The 15726-nt window shown below is 44.7% G+C and overlaps 1 protein-coding gene across 1 annotated transcript; it reads right to left on the bottom strand.

The window, feature by feature from the left end:
* Positions 1 to 1802: 1802 nt before the first annotated feature.
* Positions 1803 to 7463, bottom strand: LOC136456564 (cellulose synthase A catalytic subunit 4 [UDP-forming]-like). The gene is made up of 13 exons (XM_066456467.1): positions 7189 to 7463; positions 7000 to 7106; positions 6831 to 6882; positions 6593 to 6740; positions 5619 to 5885; positions 5181 to 5523; positions 4946 to 5083; positions 4171 to 4296; positions 3865 to 4077; positions 3538 to 3784; positions 3256 to 3455; positions 2778 to 3131; positions 1803 to 2700 (listed from the first exon to the last, which is right to left on the bottom strand). The coding sequence occupies exons 1-13, from the start codon at positions 7355 to 7357 to the stop codon at positions 2116 to 2118; spliced, it is 2949 nt and encodes a 982-aa protein (XP_066312564.1). The 5' UTR covers positions 7358 to 7463; the 3' UTR covers positions 1803 to 2115.
* Positions 7464 to 15726: the final 8263 nt, after the last annotated feature.

The following is a 15726-nucleotide window of genomic DNA, read 5'->3' as shown; positions in this document are numbered from 1 at the left end:
GATCGTATACTCTTGGGACCTCTGCCTCCAGAACACTGTACCCTTACTGCGTCCCAGTAGATGTTACTGACCCTGTCGAGCTCGCCCGCCATGCTGCAAGGAACTGAAGAAGGAAGTACGAACACAGTTCGGCGTACTTGTTGGAATCACGGCATGATTGCTTCACCCTCACGAACTCGACTGAAGAATTCATGCTCCCACCTGGCATTTGATCGCTGCGTGTCGCAGAGGGTGGCCGTTTGGTGGGTGTGTCGAGAGTACTAGCGAGCAATGAAAGGCAGAGCAGCCAGGGAGCACGCATCGGTTTGGTAGGTTTTCAGTTTTCACTCGCCCAAAGATCGTTTTCCTGCCTCTTTCTTGTTGGACTCTTGCGAGCTGGACGCAGCCACAGCCAGCGTCTATATATCTATCCGATTTCTATTTATTTTTAGCCTTCAGGGCTACGTTTTTGACGACTGCGTCGCCGTGGAAAGTGCGGGTCCCTCTCGTCGCCTTCAGGGCTACGTTTTTTTACAGCTGCTGCGGCATTGGCCGCTTTTTGAGTTGTGGCTTGCGAGTGCCACTTTCGGCAAGCGTGAATCCTTCGCCCTGTTCGCTTGGCTGCCTGAGAGTACTTCTGGTTGATTCATCGCTGAGAGGAAAATACTAGTTCGTTCGTTGAAAAAGTACGGATTATAAGTCAAGCGAACATGGCGTTTGTATGGCACTGCTTAGGTCGAGCTCTCGAGTCTTGAGATACGCTGAAGTCAGTTTCTGCAGCTTGCGTATCCTATACTTGTTTTATGTACAGCAGGGGGTATGATGATACATTCATTCAGCCTATACATTTCCTGTGCTGTAACTGTAGTAACTCTTTTAAGTGGGCACGCACGCAGACGCAGCAGATCGCCGTGAGCGTGAGTCGCCCACTTTGGTGGTGTCGATTTGCCGCCGGAATGATCACCGCCCTAATAGACATTCATGATGGCATGAGCATCATATGAAGGATTGATTGATTCCGCAACTCGTGGTTCATGACCCTACCCTACTACATTTATGCGAGGCCCACTGGCCCACTGGCCCACCGTCCCACGGTGGCACGGCACGGTGCAGCGCCACCGCAAATTAATATACTAGGAGCCATCACTGCATGCTTATTTCACTAGAGGCCTCAAGCACTAGATGAACCACGCACGCATGCTTATTTCACTAGAGGCCTCAAGCACTTGTGATTTTGGCTTTTAATATACTAGGAGCCATCACTGCAGTCCGCTAGGCATCATTCAGAGTCTCGTCCCTGTTCGTTTTGTTTTTCAGCCGGAACAGTATTTTTCTCTCACAACAAATCAACCAGAACAATGTTTCGGCTTGTTTTTTCAGCGAAGCGAACGGGCCAGAGGTGGTGTTCTTGTCTCAAATGCGGTTCGTGACAATCAGGTGGTAGTGGTTTCATGTTGGTGCTGCTAAGGGAAGGAAGCGTGCCCGCATTAGCCGCCATCACTGCTGCCTTTGGTCAAAAGAATGCAGAAAATAGGGTAGATCTGATCCTTGTGGTTATGGCGCTGAAAATGTACCCTGGGCTCCGAAAGCTGGTGTTGAAAAAGTTCGTGCTACTGGAAGATGACAGACAGCTTGGGGCTTGAGCGCTTGGTACCCTAGAGGATTTCTAAAGACGTGTACATTAATCATGCTCTTCGCGAGGAAATGTCATCTCATTTCCACAGCAGGCCAGTGCATAAAATTCAGTTGCGTTTGCGTACCCATAATCATCATCACTCTTGCGGTCATGCTAAACACAACTGCAGTTTCAAGCTCCACTGATGTAAATGATCCCGCCTTTTGGTAGGCAAGTGTATCTCAGTTCCTTTTCCCCACGTTCCTATGATTTACACACGCTTAAACAGTGCCTTCTCACAATTGAGGCGAGTTTAACACTTTAGCACCAAAACTTTTCATAATACAGACGACAGCAATCAACACTTGGATGCAAAATAGAACTAACCTACACCACCCGTCCAGATCATGGTGCAAAAGCCCACATGCGAGATAGACAGAGGAAACCCGCATCAGGCAACCCACGTTTGCAACACCAGAAACACATCGACCGCGGCACGACACCAGCTTACCGATGGTGAATCAGCAGATGACTGTGTTGCAGTTGTTGGTGTTGACGATCTCGGTTCCTCCGACGAATGGGTCGATCTTGACCCAGAGGAGGGAGAAGACGGAGGCGAGGAGGACGGACCAGAGCACCACGATGGTGGGCGTGCGGTTCTGGCGGCCCATGAGACCCTTGAGGAACGGGTACAGGTGCATGATCACCCACATGGCGAAGAACACCTTGCCAAAGAGCGGGCCCCAGGACTCGTAGCCGCTGTTGAGCGCGGCCGAGAAGCCAGCCACCACGCCCACCAGGTTGAGCACCAGGATGCTGGTGGGCGGGATCAGCACCGTCGTCCACTTGAACACGTACAGCTCCCCGAAGTCGGCGTCGTCCGTGGCCTTGGCCGTGACCGTGAAGTTGGTGTCCAGCCCGGCAATCATCTTGAGAATACCCTGGAACACGGCGAACAGGTGGGCGGACACGCCTCCGATGACCCAGAACTGCTCGTTGCGCCACCAGTCCTCAATCCCGATGCCACTCCACCGCAGCTCCAACACGCTCGTCAAGATGATGGACATGAAGAGGCCAAGAAACCATATCGTTGCAGCGTTGGACAGCTGAAAGAAAGAACGGCAAATGAGCATTGTGGCCATATGAATTACGGTGCCAGGTGTACGTGCTGAGAGCAACTTACCGTAGGAATAATAAACTTTCCTGTGAGCAGGCAAATGGCAGGCAGGCAACAGTAGGCAACGAGAGGAAGAGAAGTGAACGGGTACACGATGGTGTTGATGTAGGACAGCCTCTGGAGCCATTTCAGACGGCCGCCACCGTAACCGTACCACAGCGGGCAGTGCCGACTGAGGAAGATCTCGACAGAACCAAGAGCCCACCGGAGAACCTGGTGAAGACGATCGGAAAGATTGATAGGGGCTGATCCCTTGAATGCAGGTCTCACCGGCATGCAGTAGATGGATCTCCAGCCACGGCAGTGCATCTTAAACCCAGTCAGAATATCCTCTGTAACTGAACCATAGATCCAGCCAATCTGAAAGAAATTAAAAAAAAAACGAAACAAGAAGTCAGGCCTCACGAACAGGGCAAAAGGATCTGACATCATCAAGGCATGTATCTGACGTTATAGGTAGATAACAAAAGACAAGAATGCACACCTCTTTTCCCCATTCAGTTTTCTCTTCATATCCGCAGCTAATGACATGAATGGCTTCTTTAATTAGGGTAGATGGGTTTGCAGATTCAGGGACGCCCCCATTCTCCATCAGAGTTGATTCAATAAAGACTGAGGACAGCCCAAAAGATTTCTCGAAGCTCATCTGAGAGATCAGCATGGACCTCTCATACTCATCGTAGTCTGCAAAAACAACCATAGTGTAATGAACATGCTATTTTTCTTTCAGGTTAGAACTTCTGACAGACCAGATTCACGCACTTACTGTCAATTTCGCGAAGGTTAAAAATGGCAGACTCAAGGTCTTCTCGCCGAGAGTCTCTGTTGATTTCCCTCTCACTTCTTTCAACCTTTTTCTTGGGACAGCAGCAGCAACACCACGAACAAACTGAAGACTTCGGAAGTGCGGGCAGAGATGGAGGTCCATAACCATAAAGTGCCTGCCTATAGAAACAACAACCAGTTCCCACATAAACTGGGCCTTGGATGCCATCAAGTCCCTTCATATTAACCTATCCAATGTAAGAATGAACATATAAGTTGTGTGAAGATAACTAAGATGCAACACGATGTCACCAGCTAAAGCACTTACATCAAAGAACACAACGTTCCTATTGGCATATCGATCACTGCGATCAATGCCATCAAACCTCTGGGGGAATTGTACATAGCAGACATCTCTGCCAACAGTAGGGTCCATCATGAAGCACATTGCTTCACGAACGGCTTTGCTGTAGTTAACATAGTGATCACAGTCAAGATTAAGAATGTAAGGAGCATTTGTCAGAACAGCGGACACTCGGACCTGCCAAATTAGAAAGTTTCTCATTCAGCTCATGTTCAAACAATCTTGACATAGAATGAACTATACTACAATTAGTACTGAAGAATATTGTACCAGAGCATTCATAGCCCCTGCCTTCTTGTGGTGTTGGTAGCCTGGTCTTTTCTCTCTTGACACATAAACTAACCGAGGAAGTTCATTTCCATCAAAGTCCCGTGCACCAGTCTCACCAAGGAAAACCTGTCGCCAAAAGCCAGGGGTATGGTAAGAGTAAGCTTCACACAAAAGGGGATTGACACTCTAGCAAGGATCGACACACATCATAGTAGAGTCAGGAAAATGGAGCATCTTAGTAGAGTCTAGAAAAAAAGAAGAACACCGTAGCAGTGAAATGTTAGTTCCGCAGAAACATAACTTCAATTCTTAACTGTAATTTGCAGTGGATCTATAAAAGTTAAATTTCAATCAGGGTGTTTTGAGTATTATAGTTGATAAATGTACCCTGCACAATGAGACACAAGTAGCATACAGATAATGATCCATTTAACTAACACCATAGAATAAATAATATATTTGCAAGTTCAAGTGGAACAACACCTGACTAGGATGTTGCTGTTATTATCGTTTATTTATTTATTTATTTCGTGAGGGAAGGCATGCATGTTCAGTATTGACCAAGATGCAAGAAATATTTAGAACTTGATTATATCCTTAAAAAAACAACTACTCATATTATAAATTTCAGCAATCAGTTCTATACTAGAAGTAAAGTACCACCATGCAATAACTGTTAAAAAGTTTCCCAGTGTGACCACAAATGTTCGTTAAAAAAAAAGTATGACCACAAAAATCTCGCATGCTGATATTTCACTAGTAAAAGGGAAACTACCTGGATCATGCCAGGGTGGTCACGAGGATTGTTCCCAGGCCATGGTGTACCGTCTTGCATGATCCAGCCTTCCTCAGGTGTCTTCTGAGCCTTGGCAACCAAAGCATTTATCCTCACCTTGTACTCTTCATAGTCCCTCTGTGTAAACACAAGTACAAAACATTGTTTGTATAAAAACAAAAGGCATAGCCAATAAAAATAATGAATGTTGTTCAATTATGCAACCAAGATCTACCTTCATAGCCCTACGCTCCTTGACAAAAGACGGGTGTATCTTGTCCTTCAAGTAGTCAATTTTCTGCGAGAAGTAGAATTCAGGAGCTCGTGGCTCAATTGTGTACTTCTTGCAAAATGGCACCCACTTTCTAGCAAATTCTGCAGTCTCTGCGAGTGATTCAAATGTGAGCATAGCAGAACCATCATCCGATACATAGCATGAGATCTTCTCAACAGGATAGTCCACAGCAAGAATAGACAGCACAGTGTTTGCAGTGATTAGTGGAGGTTCTTTCAGTGGATCCACTGTACTGACAAAGAAATCTACAGGCGCCAACCCAGACTCTTCACCATCTCCGTATCTGTAGCAAACATGAGACAAGGCTTATCAGATACTGATGATTGCTGATGCATATATATAATCTTCTTATGTGCTAGTAGGCTCTAGCAAACATACCGTGCAGTCAGCCTATCAACGTAAGTCTCTCGATTGATAGGATACCACTTGGGGAATTGATCCAAGATCCAGGAGAAACCAAACCAGATCTCACATATTACTGATGTCATCCAGAGACCAAAGGCACTGTTAACAGGATTGGTGATACGGTAGTGAAAGAAGAGCCCAAGAACTATTAACCGCATAATGATGACTGCTCTGTAAGGTGTGAGCTTGTTCTTTGATATTGGGATGACCCGGGAGAGTGGCTCATATGCATCTGTCAAGCTGCAAAATTGTTTGTTGTTACAACATGTACAGAGATAAAAACGTCACATTTTAGTGAAATTTATCACAAAGGCTTCTAACTTGAGATCCACACTAATAACCGGACCTATATATGAACCAACAAGGGATGAGATTGAGACCTTTCAGGCATCTTATAAAAAATTAGATGCAGATTTGAAAATATAGCGAAATAGGCTAGGATAGAGTTCACTTGTGCTAGATTGAACATAAAACCAGATCTTGGGAAATGCTAGTGGTACTAAATAAAGAATTGTCAATAGGCCAGGCTTAGTATCTGATTGAGGTGATGAGTTAGGTCAAAATGAGGCCTGATAATGAGACATGAAACATAAACATGTATGTTGCCATCCAGAATTAGTTGTGTTTTGGTTCACTAATTTCTCCTCCAGTATAGAGAAGTCCATGCTTTAATATCCTGTAAGAACAGTAACTACACGACACAGCAAGTTCAATTTCATCACATAAGTTCTGGGATCTAGTAAGATAAAACTAACTTTGACGTAAGGGATATAATCTCAACGTTGCCGATTATATTAGAACAATGATCAGCTAGGAGCATTGTCAGCTTCATCTAATCAAGCATCATTTAACATTCACAGTTTCATTTATAATGTCACCCTATGCATGAAGGATAGATCCTCAACGAGTCATAAAAAAAGATCTATAAATGGACGCTTGATCCTTACTCCTTTTCATCCATGATCTGTTCTTCGACAGGTGGAGGCTGTGCTTTTGCTGCAGCCTTTTTGGCTGAGGCTTTCTTCTCATTCTTCTTTTCCTTCCAACTCTCCACCCTGTTCTTCCAGATGGGCTTGCCAGATTCATCATTCAATTCTGTAAATTCATAGTAAGGGTTGAAATTTCAGTACCCCACAGCATCAGAAGCAAATGAAACAGGACGTAGACTATAGCAAGTATCCTTACCACTACCAATTCCCGACAAGCTGCTCATGGTCCTGGCATGGCTTACTTCATCCTGTTCCAGCAAAACTCAGTTAATCCCACTTGCCACAATGTAAAAAATGCCAGAGTTTTCTAGAGATATCAATTGCAGTGCTACACAGAACCGAACAAGCAGAGAGGGGAAAAACACCTGGCGATCACTGAGGTGGCTGCCCATGGCGACCCTCTCACGCAGGCCACCGGCGGCGTGGTGGTTCTCCACCTCCTCCTCCGCCTCGGCTCCCTCGTTGCCGTGCGCTGGAACAGAGAGCGGTCACATACACGTTAGCATTGCCTCCAGAAAACCGGCAAAAATAAAAAAAGATTCTGAGCGACGGACCTGGTTCGATCGCGGCGTAGTCCCCGCCGCAGCGGGCGCATGTGGTGCGGCCCTCGGCGGCATCCTCGTCGAGGCACGCCCTGCAGAGCGCGTAGCTGCACGCGCGGCAGGCAGCGCGCGCGTCGTCCCCGCACGCGGCGCAGGCCTGGGCCGCCGCCGACTCCATCATGGCTCCGCCTCCTCACCCCGACGCGCGGCCTCGGGGATCCGCGTGTGCTAGTTGTGGGGCTCGGGGTGAGAGAATGGGGGAGAGAGAAGCTAAGCGTGCCGGAGGTTGGAGGCGTGGTGATATAGCGGCAGCCCATGGTCGCTCGCGGGGTGATGCAGGCGGTGCGGTGAGGTGGCGCTGGCAGGCGGTGGGTGAAGTTGCGGCGTCGGAGTCGCATCGGCGGGTGGATGGAAAGAATGGAAGCAAAGGGTTGGGTGAGGGGAGGCGCCATGGGGGAGGAGAGGGAGGGGGCGCGTGCGTGCGTGCGTGCAGCAGGTGGTTTTTTTGCCGCGGGGTTTTGCGGGGTTTCGAAGCGAAGACGACGTCGACGGGTGATACAGCTTCCGCGACGCGGGACGGGGCGTCGGGGCGTAACCTGGAAGACGAGCGGATGGGGGGTCGGGGCACGGGGTGGTTGGTAGGTTCCGTTGATGCGGTGGGGGTGGGTCCACCGCTGCGGAAAGAGGGGGAGATCGCTCGCGCTGCCGGAGTGCCGGCGCTGGGGCGTCGTTTTTTCGACAGCCCGTTTTGCGAGCTCGTGACGGCGACGGACGGGCGGGACGCGACGCGACGCGAGGCTAGGGGAGACCTGCTTTCTATCGAAAATACTCTGCTCCTGAGATTGGGACCGGTTGTTTTTCACGCGTCCTCGTTGTACTCCTGGGGGAAGTTGCGATGCCGTGGAACTCCAAAAATTGGAGTTCTGGGCTTCTGGCATTGGGAAAGTTAGCTAGTGGTCGTTCCGTTCTAAAATTATAAATCATTCTAATTCTATTTGAGAGTAAAAACAGCTAAAGTTTGACGTAATTTATGTAGCAAAATAATAACATTTATGATACTAAATAAGTATCGTTAGATTCTTCGTTAATTATATTTTCATAGTATAACTATATGGTATCATAAATTTTTATAATTATTTCTATAATTTTAGTCAAATTTAGGATGTTTTAACTCTAAAAAAGGTTAGAATGACTTATAATTTGGAATAAAGAGAGTAATATGTTTCTCACAAGTCGCAATACATGCTGCAAGCAGCGGTAGGCTCGATTAACCGGATGCCAAGGGAACACAAATGGGATTAACCGGATCGGTTGCTCAATGACTCCGATAAAGGTTAACAACTTGATATGGCCGTATGCCCATATCCATATGCACACCTGATGTCATGCCCTGACGAGAAATATAGTGGTACAAATCGAATTACAAAATCCACGAGACAATATACTCGATCATGGTGAAGCAAATGACGAGGACCATGTCATGTGACTGCGAGATGCGGTTATTTTGATCACAGTAGTTATATTAGTATTAAATACACTAGTGTACAGTTACACAAGCTGAGGCTCAATCTCTAATAGTCAGACAACAGTGAATGTTGTTTTTGACTTTGAGGGCATATATCCCATGCGCATGCAGCATTAGACGCACATAGAGTGAGAGTTCTCTCTCCTACTCTGCACACCCATCCTTATGTGCATCAAAAAATTTCTATGTTTCATAGCGACATGATATCCCTCTGTCCCTCAAAGAATCAAATTGTTGAGAAAAATTTGTCTTCCGAAAAAATCAATTTATAGAGCTAATCGTCTTCTGACACATTTTATCTCTCCTCAAAGTCTTGTCACATTTAATCACAACCCCTCCTGTCTCCCTCTCTTTTAGGTCCCCTGCACTACCCCCAACTAAGGGTGTGTTTAGATCCAAAAATTTTTGGGTTTTGGGTACTGTAGCACTTTCGTTTTTATTTGGTAATTAGTGTCTAATTATGGACTAATTAGGTTTAAAAGTTTCGTCTCGCGATTTCTCATCCAACTATGCAATTAGTTTTTTTTTCGTCTACATTTAGTACTCCATGCATGTGCCGCAAGATTTGATGTGACGGGTACTATGCAAAATTTTTTGAGAACTAAACGGGGCCTTAAAAAAAAGCTCCAAGCGCCGGTTTGGGTGCTGGACTAGTGGTCTGTACAATGACATCAACATTTAATACTCTAAATGAACACGCCTCAATTAAGAGTGTGTTTAGTTCGCGAAATTAAAATTTTTGGATGTCGTTTCGGGGATGTCGAAAGATGATTTCGGATACTAATAAAAAAACTAATTACATAGCTCGCCTGGAAACTGCGAGACTAATTTATTAAGCCTAATTAATCCATCATTAGCGCATGTTAGTTACTGTAGCACTTATGGCTAATCATGGACTAATTAGTCTTAAAACATTCGTCTCGCGATTTTCAACAAAACTATACAATTAATTTTTTTGTCTATATTTAATACTCCATGCATGTGCCGCAAGATTCGATGTGATAGTTTTGGGTGAAAGTTTTTAGGAACTAAACCAGATCTAAGACTCTCGGTAGATGAAAAGCTATTATTAAGGTAGTCACTTCTCTTGTTTGCTAATATGTTAAAGTTGCTACAAATTAATTTTTGAGAGACATAGGGAGTAGCACCTTACCCCAACTTAGAACAAGGGCGAAGGGGAGCAAAGATGTAACAGAACCGACCAATTATACGAGATTAAGTAAGAAAATCTTTCACCGAAGCAGATAATTTAGCAAACTTAAGCCCATATAACCCGATAGTCCGTGAAACCATGAAAGATTTTAAACCAATCGACATACAAACCAAGATCGTACAAGTTTAGCAAGTACCGTCACATGTTACATAAATTTCGCAATGACAGTTGGATACATCAGAGTTTAGAATATAAAGTTATTACAAACCAAGTTCAATCTGAAATAGCGGAAGCAAATCGTTTTAAAGCCACGCACACACTTTTAGTTCAGATACAATGCCAGTAGATAGTCATCTCCAACAAAAGCATCAGAAGAGAGATACGGAGTGACCCTTGGCCTTGGTCCTAGTTGTCACCCATCGCTGGGTATAGGCAGTTAATGCAATAGCCGTAGTACATTTGACCATCTGCAACAACAATGGGAACAACGCCCTGAGTACGAGAAGGTACTCAGCTAGACTTACCCGTCTTAAACTAAAATAAAGCGACACCAAGGATTATGCAAGGCTTTCTTTAGTGGGCTAGCTAACTTGTTTGCGAAAAGCATAAGCTATCATGAAGAAACTATTTTAAATACTTTGCATCATCTTTATTATAACCTATCCATCTAGGTAAGCACATGTACTATAGCAATCACTTGATTAACCAATAACATCCAGTTACCAATTTAGATTTAGCATATCCCATACCATCCAGATAACCATCATTGTTCCATAATGATTACTACGATGCCGTAGCTCGAGTCAAGTGCTCACTATCCAGGAGCGATGGCGATTCGAATCGATTCCTAACCAGCTGGTGATTTATTCCTCACACAAACCATGCTTCCCCTGCTAGGGTAGCTTAGATCACCAATGACACTATTTAGGTAGCCGCGGGACAATTTGGAGCCACAGTACCCAGGGACCGCCCGACTGCTAGGAATCAGGGCGCACCTGCCCTTGGGCTCACTCTTCGCATCCCTGTCATACCTCCATCAGCACCAATACGCGCACCCGTGTAGATCCCAGCCCAAATAGTGTCACTAGCTTCGCGGTCGAAAGATACTTTATTCGACCAGCTAAATGTGAGGCATGCGTTCAACATGACAAGAGGGATGAGCAACGATCGGCTCTTAATCGACACAGACGGAAACTAACAGCACCCCAGAACCCTGTCTGGTTGCCTACAACTTTTTTCGTCCGGTCTCCAATTATCCATCACACATAGTTAATTCCAGGATATCATTCTTTCCATAGCTAAATTCTTCTACTAACCATCTATAAATGTAGATGACCAGATATCACCGATCGCTACCGGTCTAAGCAAGGCTAAGCAGTCATTCGATCCTGACCTAACAGGGTAAAAGGTAATAAGGTAGGCAAGGATAGTAATAAATGCATCAACGGTTTCAATCAACTCCTACAACTTAATGCAACAATATATAAACTCATATATATAGAAAGAATTACTTTTATAAATTAGGAGACTTATAATGCTATGAGGCTTGCCTCATTCGAACGAACTAGGTTGATGATCCACGTACTTGGGCAAGTCCTCTCCCGGCTCCTCTTCCTCTGGCACCTCCTGTGCCTGGACTTCTTGTGGATCTGTCTCGGTCTGCTCTTCCTAAACTACTGCTAGCAACTCCTCCTGCGATCCTGTATGATGCAGATGTATGAGTGCTAATACATAGGTGCATCAGAGAGATGACATGTAATGATCATGATGCATGGAATGTCGATGAACATGTTTAACTTTATTAGACATAGTAGAATTAAAGCTCTTCTACCAGGTAGCCAACATCATCCAAGAACATGTACTACTATACTACTACTACAACCACTGTACTAACATGCCAAGTCACCACAGCAATCTAAGATGCTTCAAAGATACACCAAAGCAAACATTATTAACTAATCATGCATTAAAGAAGATTATTTTATTTCATTTTAAACTAGGGCTACAACAGCAACATATATTTCTGGTGCGCATAAAAATCTGAGAAAATTACAGTAGCATAGTACTACTCTAAATAGACTATCGTAAAATTTTTATGGCATTTGGATAAGTAAAATAGCCTACACAAAAATAACAAGCTATGGCATAAATATGAGCATGAAAATACTTTGTACTATGAAAAGTGTCAAACAACAGATTTGGTATTTTTCCTATGTTCTACATAGTAAATAATCACTGCACAAAAATTATCATACACATGTTTTATATAAATTTTGCCCTCTATTAAAATAACAAAAATCATCAATTAAAAGCACTTGAACTACACCTCAATATTTCTCTACAGAATATGCATGGCATATATTTTTTATAGAAAGTACATCTCAAGAATAGATCAACCAAATTAGAATCATATTTTTCTGATACATATAGGATTTACTAAATATTTTACAAGATATCAGCAATATCAAGAATTAAATAAAGCTCTACATTAAAGTATCTCAAAAATGACATGCAATATTTTTATCATGTAGATCTGGTGACAAGGAACACAACAAAATTTGTTTCATCAATTTTGGAGCAAGATAACTCGAGATATACATTTTACAAGCTTTTTAATCCATTTTTGAAATCATTTTAGAAATCCTTTTATTTAAAACCGAATCTAAAATGCTACGGGCACCCAGCTTCGTGCACCTAGACCCAGACCCAGTCGCTGCAACTGGGCCCCGAGAGCCGACCGGGTCCCACCGGTCAGCCGCACGGAAGCAGGGGAGGAGGCTCCGCCGGCCCGAGCTCACCGACGGCGAGCCTTCCGGTGGTGCCACCGGCACCAACGGACTCCTCATCGCAGCGCGAGCTCGGTAGGCTAGAAAGGGTAGCGCGGATAGGCGCTAACCACCACGGTGAGCTATGCCGACGAGCGGCGGAGCGGCATGGCGGCCTCACCGCCGTTCGTGGCCGCGGCAAGCCTAGGCGAGGGGCGCGTACGCCTTGCGGTGCCAAGGAGAAGCCGAAGCGCTTGAGCAAAAGGGGAAAAAGGAGGCGGAGCGGGTGGCCTGCGCGGGCACGAGCTCCGGCGAGCTCGGGCATGGCGGCGCGGAGAAGAAGATCGGCCACCACAGCCTCTCACCTCGACTACGGCAGCCGCACGCGGGCGCAAACGAAGGAGCTTGACGAGACGGAGCTGTTGGCTAGAGGAATCGAAGAAAGAGGCGCGGGTGGAGGGGCACGTCGCCGGCGGAGCAGCGGCGACGCTCGGTGGTGAGAGCTCCCGCGGGACTTCGAAATGGAGAGGAAGGAGGAGGAGACAGGATGGAGTGCGGAGTGGGTGGCGTGCGCGCGGTCGGACAGCCATGAAGCAGCGCGGCCGGTCGGAACGGCGCAGGCCAGTGGTGCCGCGCGGCGTGCTCGCCGGCGCATGGCCGCCACGCGGCGTGCGAGCTCTGGCGCCGGTCGGGCGTGGGCGCGGCGAACGGGCGAGGCGCGGCGCTGAGGCAGGCCGGGCGAGGTGCGGGGCAGGCCGGGCCGGCTTGCGGACTGGACCGGGAAGCGAGGCGCGAGGCCCACTAAGGTGAAATGATATTTTTCAAATTATTTTCTATTCCTATTTCATTCAATGCAAATTTTGAGCAATTTCAAAGCAGTTTCAAACTTTGGCCCAAAAATAAAAGTTGCTCAAAAATTTATTCTCTACAACTTTGCTTTTATGACCAAAGTCAAATTCCAAATAGATTTTGAATTACAAAATAAAAATCAATATTAATTCAAAACCCTAATTTTGAAGAATTATTTTTAAAAGCAAAATTTGGCAAAAATTTAAATATAAACTTTGCTCCAAATTGTATCCTAAATATTTATAAGCTATCTTAGTGATCAAACCAAGAAATCATATCACCCAAACATGAGCATGACATTTCAAATAGTTTAAACATGATGAATTTCAATTTAATTTCAGCACCACATGAAATGACACTTCCTTTCTTTAGAATGGAATGCATAGATGCTGCTTATGCATAATGAAATGATGATTATGCTCATGAGATGGAATGTTAATGCTTGCTTAACACTGAGGTGTTACAAAAGACTCTGATGCACGTTACGACTTACGACACATATAGCCGTATCCAGACAAAAAGGTTGTATTGGGCTATAAATGCTCCGTTCGTTTGTCTGATAAACCATGGCTGAAAATGCTATTGACAGATTTGTTATGAGAGAAAAATACTGTTTGTTGGCTGAAAAAATACGGCTTATAAGTCAAGCAAAAAGGACATTTATAGCAGCGACATGACGTGGTGCACGTGCACTGCCTAGAGCCCAAAACACCAAGCCCATGTTTAGTTTCAAAAACTTTTTCCAAAAAAGTGCTACAGTAGCCATCACATCGAATCTTGCGATACGTGCATGAAGCATTAAATGTAGACAAAAAAAAAACTAATTGCACAGTTTGGTTGAAAATCGCGAGACGAACGTTTTGAGCCTAATTAGTCCATGATTGAACACTAATTGCCAAATAAAAAGAAAAGTGCTACAGTAGCCAAATTCCCAAATTTCACCCAACTAAACACCCACCAAAACATGCTTCAAGCAACTTTGTACGAAGAATTCTATTTCTGCAGCAAGACTGATACAAATGGATCAAATGAACTCCCATTGTACTATGCCAGCTCATTCTACAAGAACATGTTGGACTGAAATAGTCAAGGCTTCAACATGAAATAGGGTATGTTTGGATCTCACTCTTATAATTAGAGTTTAGATTATACAAGTGAATATAAAATCTGGATTCTAGATTAAAAAACTGAGGAATGTTTGGATCTCATTCTCATAGTGATTATTGCCTTTGTATGGTGAAAATCTCCAAATAGTATGTTTGCGGGAGTGTTTGGATTTCATTCTTATTTTTCTACCTCATTCTCATTTCTCTTGGAAGATTCAAAGAGGGCCATACATTAATAAAGTGTGAGTACTTATACATGTACAAGAGCAGCTCTGGTGGCTGCGGTTTCCGTCACTAATGCGAGTACGAAATGGGGAGTGGTGGCCAGCGAGCGACACGCTCTCTGTAGAAGCTGTGGTGAGTGAGCCGCGCGCTCCGCAAAGACATGATGAAGTCGTTGGTAAAACCCTTTAGCAGCTCTTCCATTAACATGAGCCACATGCATGTCAACATGGATATTTCCCCCCTAGGGAAAAAGACCGAAGATGAAGGACCTACTCTTCCTTTTGTCTTGGACTTTGTTGTTCAGGTTTTCTCACCAAAACCTTGAAAACCCTAAGTTTGATATTTGTAATTGTGTGAGAATTAGTAGACTAATGCTTTCAATGAAGTTGCAATTGATCTAGGTTCACATGAGGAGTGGTGAGCAAGGCTAGGAGAAGCCAGAGATGATGATCACACCCTATGGAGCAAGCTCACACTTGGAGAGAAGAAGAGGAGATGAAACAAATCCAAAGGTAAAATTGCAAGCTAGGGATTTTTATTTCACCAATCGAGATATAATAGAGTACATAGTCGGTTTAGAATACATAGTCGTACTATTAGGAGGGATGCAAAACTATTATCTAGTGACACTAGGTTTGAACTAACTTTGTATATGCATTGGGCCTAGTGACGTGGCGACATGCAAGTGAAAAATATTTAAAAAAAAAGCAAAGTCAATGCCTAAGGTGAAGGTGTTCATGTTGAAATACACTGGAGTTGGCAAATTTGAAACACTTGCAAGAAATGAGACGGGTGCAATTTTTTGTGACCCACTGGTGCCGCCTCCAAGCTTGGCGAGGCCAGCATGTGTTTAAGATAGTCATGATAATCCTATCAAATTATAGAAAACAATACATGTTACATCTAATTTCTACACCTAAAAAAACT

This window comes from Miscanthus floridulus, chromosome 6 (genome assembly GCF_019320115.1).
Source record: "Miscanthus floridulus cultivar M001 chromosome 6, ASM1932011v1, whole genome shotgun sequence".
NCBI lineage: Eukaryota > Viridiplantae > Streptophyta > Magnoliopsida > Poales > Poaceae > Miscanthus > Miscanthus floridulus.
Note: the sequence above shows the minus strand (reverse complement) of the source record. Positions and strands in the feature narration are given on the sequence as shown.

Excerpts from the sequence above, each read along its gene's own strand:
- LOC136456564 (XM_066456467.1), bottom strand. The coding sequence starts at position 7,357 with ATGATGGAGTCGGCGGCGGCCCAGGCCTGCGCCGCGTGCGGGGACGAC. Across the intron at positions 6,741-6,830 it reads CTTGTCGGGAATTGGTAGTG|AATTGAATGATGAATCTGGC; the intron begins GTAAGGATACTT and ends ATGAATTTACAG. Across the intron at positions 2,701-2,777 it reads GAAAGTTTATTATTCCTACG|CTGTCCAACGCTGCAACGAT; the intron begins GTAAGTTGCTCT and ends TCTTTCTTTCAG.